The following is a 10,929-nucleotide window of genomic DNA, read 5'->3' as shown; positions in this document are numbered from 1 at the left end:
CCTCCATATTTCCCTACAAAAAACCAAAGAAAATCCCAGATTAATTATATAAGACGTTGTAATTATTTTTATTGTATTTTGACGCCTGCAATGCGCGACCGAGAGCACTTTTAAGGGCATATTTGCAACCAAAATTTCATAAAAATCCTCTGCCTTTCACAATTGATTTAAAAACTATTTTCTTTATAATTATACTTTTATGTCATTTAAAAATTCATTTCTTATTTGAATAAATTCCAAAAAATAATAAAATCTAAAAAAATCTATCAAATTCAGTAATTCATCCCCACATTAATTAGCATAAAAAATAATTTTAAAATCTGCCATTTCCATTTAAATAGAGTTATTCCAAGCTAAAATAAATTTCATCAAATTCATAAATTAACAGAAAATTAGGGAAAATCACAATTCATTTCGAAAAGTAATTAACATGTAAATCTATGATAACACCACTATTTAAAACTCTTTAAATGGAAAAATTTGTGCTAGTTACTTGAATTAAATAACAAATTTAGGTTGTTATCATTCATATTAATCTTCAGATTCATTTACTTGTTTTGCTTGTTACTTCTTCACTCTTAAAGGGATGTGTCACGTGTTTCTTTCATTCACCCCTAAGATCGATCACTTCTTAGTTCCGTCATACATCGCACCATCTGCTAGTAATCATGCTCTAAAGTTTCACCTCAGACCTCCTAAAGTCAGACCTTTCAGAATGTTGTTCACTCCTAAAGTCACCCTGTTAGAACCTTAAATTACTGCTTAAAGGTGGAACAGTTAATTCATCCACCTACCACTTTTTGTTCCTATGTATTTAACAATTTTAATGATTTTTTAGGGCCTAAAAAGCTACCAATTTATAGACAGCATCTGAACAGGATTTGACAATCTGGAGGTGTTCCAACCAGGTGGCACAGCTATTTGGGCCCATACGAGGCAAAGAGGATTTATTTAACCCTTATATTTAGTAACAACATTTTTATGCTCTTCCAGAAATTTTAAATTTCCATTATGAGATTAGTATGTTCAATTTCAATGCAAGTACATGTAAAACAGTCATTGGATGATGTTTTAATAACCAAGACTTGAACCTCACGGTGTGCAGGACATGACCACTCTCATGAACCCAGGTTGCATCATCTCAATTGTCTAATTATATTTAAATAAATGGATGGTTGGGATCTCTCATATTCATAAGAGTCTATTTCAGTTGTATTATCTTGTCCCGATAAAGAAACCTCAGAGAACGTTGATTTGTTGAGTGTGTAGTCATGATTTGCATACTGGACTTGATGTTGCACATCTTGGTGAAAAAATATCATCAATCCATTAAAAGAAGAGGGAGAAGCATCAGAAACATGTAGGAATGCTAAAAAGGTAAAGAATAAGTGAATGATGAGTTTAACTTTATTTAAGGCTTAGTTTTAAGAAGTTTTAGGTTGACAAAATGTATACCTTTTTGGTTTTAATTTCAAAGGCGGTAAAATTATAATTAGATTAGAAACATGGAGACTTTGGTTGAATCCTCACCATTTTTATTCAAGTTTGTTGCAAACGTTTTGTTGTAACTTTGGAAACATTTTTATCAATTGGAACTCAACCAAATCTCCTAGATTTCTATGGACATAGATTCAATTTTGAGTCCTCCTTCCACGGATAAATAATAATAGCAATTCTCCTGAAACTTGGCCAACAAACCTTTGTTGCACAACCACATCCTCAAGTGAGTCCTGATTTTTGGAAGTGAAATTTTGTGAGCCAACTATTTTAAAAAGTCAACCCTTTCTCTTTCTGGATTCTACTCCTACTCATCATCAGACTTGTGTTAACACATTTGAGTAATTTGGGATAAGTATTTCAATTTTTTGCCCCAATTTACATCATTTGTTAAGTAGTATATGACATCATTGCAGACTGCCAAATGCTTCTATACTGGCCCATAATACATAAAACCAGCTGCACAGATTAGTCATGGATGATCTAAAGTCGGCTCTTTATGCAAGAAATGAACCAATCAGGGAGCAAACAACCCAATTCTAACCAACATGAGAAGTTCTAAACTGACCTAATTGAATCCAAACCAAATCAATTCAAACTGAACCAACCTAAACTAATAATGAACCTACCCCAACTCACCCAAACTAACCAGAGAATATTTTGAAATATTTTTCACTCAAGACATATCCTTAAAGTTTTCTATACATTCGATCAAGTCATATTAAAATACGAGAATATTATAAAAAATATTATTTTATTAATTTGGTAATTCAAGTTTAAACTAATCTTATTATGTCTCATCTAATTAAATCCTAAAAAAACAAAAAGAAACTTATTCCATAAAAATCACCGCAAAAATTTTACATATAATTTGACCAAAATATTTTATCATTACCGCCTACCAATGGATTTGACCTTACTTGCCTTGTACTGAGAAGAATGTTGAATTGTATGGGTAGGTTTACACCTAGAATGGGGTGAATTAGTTATGGAAAATATTTATTTTAGTTTATAATATTATTCTTATATGATCATTTGCCTATCAAGTCAAATAGGGATCAAGGACTGATACAATAATTTTTTTATAGGTTAGAGCTAATCCTTTACTCATGTCCTAGGGATATCCTTGGAAGTATTTCTATAAAAATTATCGCAAGTTCAAAGCCCCAATCAAATTCTCAGAAGTAGGGTTATACGGTAATATTAAAAAAATTAAAGTTGGTAATGAACTGGTCAGTCCTCTGCCCTCTTAGCCTTGTCAGACACACATCTCTTTTACACTCTGACTTCGGACCACTCAGGTCACTTCACTCAGCCCCTTTACATATTTTTAATGGGGTTAGCACAACCTCGGTATCAAGCACACAGCTTACTGAAGTGGCCTCCTTTGCCTAGTCTAGGAAATCCTCACAGCATCTATAAACCTTCTCAAACTATATATAAATAGATCGACAACAATCAAGATCAAATAATTAATTATATAACTAAAAGTACTTTCTAGATGTTTGAATTTTTTCTGACGTCAACCATCGTCCTTATCTTTCGCATTAATGACTTTTTAGAAACTATTGAATATATTCCAATGTCCAAGTTCTAAATTAAAATTTCACAGGTTCTAGTTCTCTTTTCAATATTTTTCCTCTTGACTTCACCCTTGGCCCAATAATACTTCTTTAAATGGCCCAATAACTCTTCAAGATGTCCATTACCTTCAACCCATAAGCCCACAAGAAGTATATCTGATTTTGATAAAACATCACACATAATATAATACAATAAGGTCTTGAAATCTCTTCACCAAATCCTCGATTTCAATGAAGGAAGCTCACTCTTTCTAGGATAAATTTGAATCATAAAAGCATCTTTTGTAAAGTCCCTTAAATGGTAAACCAATCAAAAAGCTTCTCAAAATATATTCAATTTAGACTCTTTTCATCTTGAAAAAACTTCTCAAATAATCTACCTAAAGATATTCCTCTGTTCACTCCTTTTAGTCCATAATATTTCTCCTTCAAAATGCTCAAAAATTTGCCAAACTATTGTTACACTTTCATGCTATCGCAGTCCGTGAGTATTCCTTTGCTCTCTAGTTTCTTAAATCTTCTCAAATAAATCTCAAATCTGTATCCTTTAAGATCCATTCAATCCACAATTTTATGAAGTTTCTCTCAGTTTCAAGATCAAGATATTCTTAACTTCTAGATACTTTCTATCCTCCATATTAATCTTTTCTATTTTCCATTAATGTGCACTTTAATTTATTGAGATTTGCTTCTCTCTATTCCCCATATATTCTTTGTTCAACCTCTTCTAACTTATATTAGATCTTGGGATATTAATAAGTAGTAGGTTAGAATGTGCATCATTTTTGTGTATGTTGTGAACTAGTATCCCTTCTCACCTTCTCTCCTTCTCATGTCCAACGTCCTCCTCTGACTTCTTGCAGATCAAACAAAAACTAAAAGGTCAAAGTGGGCATATCATGAAGATAGAAATAACCCCCTTCTCAGTGGAAGTAATGAGTAACCTTATTTGCAATGGGAGATTATTTTCTTTACTTCTTTCTACTCTTTGGAGGTTGCATTGCATGAATCTCAATAGTAGTCTGAAAATAGCTAAAAAAGATGCCATGTCTTGTCCACTGACAGGGGCATAAATGCGAAGAGACTTTCCTATTTAAAAAAAGGTGGGTGATAGCACAAAATGCACATAATTTGAATTAAAGTAACTGCACCATGAAATTTTTGCCCTTTTCTTCTTACCAGTCTCTGACTTTGTGAGGGTATTCATGTCACACGATCCATGTCAGCAGGAATATATTATAAAATAATAAATCCTCAAAGTAAAAAAAATCAATTGATTGTGGACCTTAGTTCGATGTGCTAGACCTACCTTTTTGCATACCCCTTTAAAAACTAATCATAAAAAATACTTAATTTTTTGCAATTTTTCTATTCATACCATTTTTTGATTTGATCTATGTTAATCAAAAAACTTCTTCAATTACTCCATGCAAAGTTCATCCGAGATGAGAAACTTGTAGTTGGAGCATCTCTACCTGTGAAATGACTATTCAAGTGTTATGGAAAAAATATTAATCAATCATGATTCACCGAACCAAAAAACTATGCATTGGTCAATGTTTTACACAGGGTCAACAAGTTTGAATCAGTCTGAAATACTGGGATTGGTAACACATTAATATGAAGTTGACCACCCAAATTTGGAGCCAACGCGTGACTGTTTTAACTGTTGACCTCATATTTTTAGTCAATTATATCATGAGATCCCATAGGCATAGGAGATATGTGCATGTATGGTTGTGAGTTTCCATCGCATGGTTTTGAGTTTTCATCTTTTACAGATAATTTGCCTATGGAATGGTCACTGGTTGAATGAGTTGCATGGGTTGACGGAACTACATGAAGACTTCAAAAGATGAATTCATGAAAATCTATAGATTGATTTAGGTCAATATCACTCATCTTCAGAAAATTCTGCAAATATTCTTGCATAAATTTGAGCCTTAAAGTGACATATTTTAACCCTGTTTATGGGTCATGAGCAATGAAAATTATTGACCTGATACTCTTAAGTAACATTAAAGGAGAGCTGATGCATTATAAAACCCACTGTGATACGCATACAAACCATCTATTCACTTCTTTTTGTACACATGACTTTGAAAAATATCATTGATTCTAAAACACGTACAATCCAAGAGCCAAACTCAATGCTCTTTATTATTAAGAATCCAGGGGTAAAGATAGAATGTTCTGGAGAATATACTAGTGAGGAATCTAGAAATAGTCACATGTTGATCTACTATGATTCGAATAGTTAAATCTTACAAGTGATTCCAGATACCATTGATAGAGAAACATAAAATGTTTACTGAGTGAAATTACTCATAAAACAATTTAAATGTAAGATTCATGATGTTCGTAATGTGGATGCTTGGATCAAACTTCATACATGTGACTAACTGGAAATTCAATAATTCAAATAATTTTATTTAGCATGAGATTGTGGAACTATGACAAAGATGTTTAGAGACTGCTCAACGGAAGGAAAACTAATCACATCAAAATGGGAAATATTCATGAACAAAATCTATAGTTACAGGTCTGTTTTTTTTTTTTTGTAGTTCATCTAAGGCGTCCCTAGTTTGATTCATACATTCCTAAGACTAAGAAATTGTGAGATTTTATCTTGAGTTTCAAATAATGACCTAAAGTCAGCAAAGCATAAATCAAATTGCTCTACACATTTGAGCAAAATAGTTTGGTTAAATTTGAAATTCAACTTCTTAAATAAGTAAAGAAATTATGAGACACTTATAATTTTATAAACCTGGAAAAGGAGTCGACTAGAGCAAAGATCATGCAAATGCCAACCAGTGGAAGAGCCATGGTAAGGGAAGGAACCCATTGATCTAAAAATAGGGCAAGGTCTGAATCGTAAAATATAACATCAAGCAATTCCAAAACCGTTTATGTGCAGTGAATGAAGTATACTATGGGAGCTAAAATAGAAAGTAATTACGAAACCAAGTTGCAAACGTCAAAAATATGTGTAAGTCAATGTAGAGATAAAATTATCCTCCATCAATTTTAGGCTCACTAAGAGAAAAGAATCACAAAATCCATAAAAAAAGTGCAGGCTGATGCCCTCAAGATAAAATGGCTAGACCCAAGATGAATCATAATAAACGTGTATTTGGAATGATGCAATAATTGGTGCCTTCAAAGATGGGGATAAGAACAATCATTGGACGCAAAGATTGATTGGTAAAAAATTTAGGACAGCGGTCTTTAAGTTTCCTGCAGAGAACGTTGGTTGATACAATTATAATAATTTCCTCTCTCCCTCCTAATTGAGATATGACTAAACAGACGGCAATGCCAGTGCAAAGCCAAAAAAAGAAACTACCTTGCTCTCGACTCATAAAAAATATGTTCATAGCCGAGACCCCATCTTAAGAAGACTATTCTGCGAAAAGGCAGGAGCTCTCATACAAAAAAAAAACATATAACTCCAGTCCGTGAGTACGACCCGGCCAGCGGCTGCTGGCCAGCCGCGTAAAATTTGGGACTAGTCAAATTCTAGATACATAAAATTCCAGATGCGGCTGAAACCGACGCTTCGCCTCTCAAGGGAACAAAACTATTTACTGCAGTCAACCATTGAATCTAGAGTGAGGTTTTCATCTGTTTCCTTATCCAACTCATGGTACAGACTTGCCCCTCTCACCCCCAAGGAATCCGATACCTGGATATTCCTTCCCCTTATCTGCAGCAACGTGGTCCAGTCGTAAACGATTGTCGCATTCACCGACCGCCAAATCTCTCACACGTAATATTTTATTATAGGTCGGAGCTTAGCAGATACACTGACCGTGAGGTTCATTGATGTCCTTGAGCTGGCTCCAACGGCTTCCCCGGCTTGGAGTATTCACCCTTCGCCGCCCCTTCTAGAAATGAACCCACTTGGGCCAGCTAAAGAGACTGTTCACATGCTGTGGCCTAGGTCGGTGTACCATCTCCTTGCCGCAGGGCGCTCGTTGACGTTTTTTTCTACTATCCGCATACTTTAATTCTGCGTATTATCTCTATTCTCCATGTTCTAGAACGTAGTTTTAATGTTGTGCGGGACTCAGACATGTCGATACTTCGGCGTAGATCTACCTCCCAAGTTTTTATTATTCGGCAACGAGAACATTTGACGTCACCCGATGGCGATGGAAACACACGAGACCGACAGAGAAGGATTTTTTTAGCTCTATTGTTCAGACATGTCGATACTTCGCCGTAAATCTACCTATCTCACATTTATTATGCGCCAACGATAGCATTTTGACGCCACCCAAGGGCGAGAGATAAACAGGAGACCGACAGAGAAGGATTTATTTAGCTCTATTGCCAATATGACTGAAGCCCGTCTTTCTCTCCAACGTTTCCGTCAACCCCCTTCTCTAACTCTTCGTTACGTATAAGTTGGGTTCTCTCTTTCCATAACCTTCGGGAAAAAATGATTCAAGAGTTTCAATTACAACGGAAATTGAGAAAGAGACGGATGAATCTCATATTTACTTCCGGAAGAATAGTGACAGAATAGAGTCGCCACCCTCCAGTCTCCTACTCTCTTTCTCTTCGTTTACGTCACCTCGGAAAAACGGCGACTCCTCAGCAACTCTGCAGAGCGTTATCACGGTTGAAATGGGAGGCGGACGTAGTGTCGGAAGATGAAGAAGTGGTGGCTGAGTTGGAACGCATTCCTCCGTCGGCATCACGTCTTCTTTCTTCTCGTAAGCCGCTGCAGCCATTGGGCGGCGATAAACTAAGAGACTTCGGTGACTGCTTCGCCGGGTCCTGTTTCTGGGCCAAAACCGGTAGAGAAGCCACCGGAGCGTAGATTTGCGGCCCCGCCGGAGGCGCATGGGCTACCGCCGCCGCCGCCGCCGCCGCCGCTGCTGCCGCAGCATATTCCGGCGGAGGCATCCACAAACCGCCGAGGAAGACGACTTGCTGCGGTGGCGCGTTGGCGGCGCCGCCGTGACACACGGAACTTGTCGGGCGTCGGGAATGAAGCCTGAATTTCTGTGTCCGTGAAAAATGCACAGATGAACGTCATGATGAGAACATCGCCTTAGAGATAATAGATTTTTTATGATGACGCGGAGAAAGCGAAAGGTAATATCCCCGTGCGATTCTTTTGCTCGAGTCTCGTCATCATACTACGCGCATTATCACTTAATAATGTTAGGAATCCATGTGTTTGACGATTCTGCAGCTTTGACGATTTAAAGGAACGGTAGCGGGTGAGGTGGATATCTCACCGGATCTCTGCTCCGAGAAAACGAGATCCGTAGATAGCAACGTTAATTAAGGGGACTGGCAGAAATCTTAGAGAGAGAGAGAGAGAGAGAGAGAGAGAGAGAGAGGGAGAGGGTGCTCGGCACTGTCAGGCATCGACGTAGCCGCCAGGCTTGAACTGGGAGGAGGAACAAGGACAGGAAAAGGGGGAAGAAAGAATGGAAATAGGGAAATATGCAACGGGAATGAAGCTCAAACCGGAAAGTTTCTTTCTTATAGTTGTGGAGAAATGACGGTCGAGAAGAAGATATACCTGAAGATGGCTCTTGACCTCGTCGTTGGTGAGGCCGTCCACCTTCATCAAATCCCGGATCTGCTTCGGCGTTGCAACTGGACAAAGTAAAAATCACAACTTTAGCATCGGGATTTGTTTCCGGCAAAAAATGCAGAATAACCATTTGGAGAAATCGAAGAAACGCTTCAAGATAGTAGATTGATTTGCTTAAAATAACATTTCCTAACCGTGAGATCCGCCGAGCTGCTGCAACGCATCAAGAAATCGTCGGTGCAGCTCAGGTGACCAGCACCGCCTCGCTTTCCTGAGCGGATGAGATTCCTTATCGTCGCCTTCTCCTTTCCCGTCTCTCCCGTCGGATGTGCAGCTTACTGCCGGCGTGGCCTTGACCTGAGGCGGCGGCGCTGCCAGTTCCCCCGCCGCCAGTATAGAAGATGCCTTCCTTGGGAGAAAAGGGTGAAAGGCGCTAGATCCCTTGCTCCGATCTGCTACGAAAGTTTGCCTACAAGTATCCTGCAGCATTACACATTAGAAAACAGCAGAAATAATACAATACAGAGTCAAGCCGGAGAGAGTATCCTACGTCGTCTTCGTCGTGGTGGGAATCAGGAATAGGATTCCATAGCTGCACAGCCTGAAGCCAGTCGGGCTTCTTCCCAGAAAAATCGCTGTTTTTAATCCTCGTGGTACTGAAGCTATCTTCTTCTTGGTGACGCTGCCCGAGCTCCTGTTCATGACCACCAGCAGACGAGCTTTTCCGTTTAATGGGGATGAATTCCAACACGGGTCCGCCCTCGGATGACGTTTCCCCTTCATCGATCTCAGATCGACATCCGCCAGCCGTCATCCGTAGCCGGCAGCTCTCAATCGCTGCAGAATTATCAAATCGATGCAATTCAAGCTCACTTCTTACAACAATATTCAAGCTTCGTGTTTTTCTTGCTTACCCTGGGTGACGAGGTGGAGAGAGAGAGGAAGCTCCCTGTGGAAAACCTGGATCTTCTTCCTCTCCTCCTCCAACGCTTGAACGTAGTCTCTGTAACCCAAAGCCCGTTCCTCTTGGGCGCTGGTTTCCGCCTCCATATCCATGGCTATCATCACACCTACCCGCTTCAGAAGAAATCTATCTCCGGATTCTCACCTCTAGCCTAAAATCCAGCCCGATGTCTCCGCAAGAGTTGTTTTAGCGGATGGAAACTGCAGCACGAGCACAAGAAGAGAAAACGAAATAGCCGAATGTTCACCGAATCTGAAGTATATTCTCGGGGGAGAGATGAGGAAGACGGCCGGAAATCTATGCCCTCTCCGCGTGGTTAGGCTAAAGAGAAAGAACTGACAGAGGGTCAAGATGAAAGATTGGTCTGCCGGCGTTAGCTGATGCTTGCATTCATATCGTCCCCTCTGCCTAGAGAGAGAAAGAAGAATTTTAAACAACGAGTTGTGCGGCGCCGCGTTTGTGCAGAGAAAGGGACTGTGAGAGAGAGCGAGCAGGAGAGAGAAAGAGCGAGAGATAGAGAGAGAGAGAGAGCGAGGAGACAAGCGAATCTAGAAAGGAGAAGGCTGAATATTCCGCCGAGCCGGGTCTCCCCGTCCCATCTGAGCTGGCCCTAATGCGATAAGATCGAAGACTTCGATTGGGGGCCATCCGCCAGAATCTTCTCGCAATATTCCGTCCAATTTAAAAAATATTTTTTTGGGTTTTCTTCGCCACCTTTCGTTTCGAATATCCGAAATCCGTATGCCCTCAAACAATTCAATAGTTTCTTAACAATCGACTTATTTTCTATATTAGAAAAATGACGAAATATTTTTTTTTGAAACGCCCTTGTAATAACCACGTTTCTTCCCTGCCGGCGAGATTTGACTAGGAGAGAGAGAGAGAGAGAGAAAAGTAGATCTGAAAGCTGAGTCAAACAGCCGATTCCTCTGGTTGACCCACAACCAAAAAAATATTTCCATAGAATTTTAAAGTAATTTATTTCCAAGCCGGGATATATCGGTGATGATCGTTGCTCCACGTACACCATACTGTCCGACTTGAGTTGACCCTACATCGTGCCAACAGCTTTGGTAATGGGCATCGACACCATTTTATTTCATTTTTCTGAAATTTCAAAGCAAACAACAACATTTAGGCGGAGCCGAAGCGTAAAAAATCAGGGAAAATAAGCGCAAGCATATGAAATAACCATCAAACGTAAAATTTTCCATTTGGAGTTTTCCTTTTTCCTATTAGTTATTTCATCCCACAGTTAATTCTACACACCTAGGCAGTTATCTTACATCTTTCATCTCCAGCTGAGTTGGGCTTCCTTCATTTGG

General features: G+C 38.9%; 1 protein-coding gene across 1 annotated transcript; it reads right to left on the bottom strand.

Moving 5' to 3' along the window:
• Positions 1-7,482: 7,482 nt before the first annotated feature.
• On the bottom strand, positions 7,483-10,053 carry LOC144715036 (transcription factor HHO3-like). The gene is made up of 5 exons (XM_078589882.1): positions 9,555-10,053; positions 9,191-9,477; positions 8,835-9,120; positions 8,626-8,702; positions 7,483-8,096 (listed from the first exon to the last, which is right to left on the bottom strand). The coding sequence occupies exons 1-5, from the start codon at positions 9,703-9,705 to the stop codon at positions 7,683-7,685; spliced, it is 1,215 nt and encodes a 404-aa protein (XP_078446008.1). The 5' UTR covers positions 9,706-10,053; the 3' UTR covers positions 7,483-7,682.
• Positions 10,054-10,929: the final 876 nt, after the last annotated feature.

The sequence above is a fragment of the Wolffia australiana genome, chromosome 18 (assembly GCF_029677425.1).
Source record: "Wolffia australiana isolate 7733 chromosome 18, ASM2967742v1".
In the NCBI taxonomy this organism is placed as follows: Eukaryota; Viridiplantae; Streptophyta; class Magnoliopsida; order Alismatales; family Araceae; genus Wolffia; species Wolffia australiana.
Note: the sequence above shows the minus strand (reverse complement) of the source record. Positions and strands in the feature narration are given on the sequence as shown.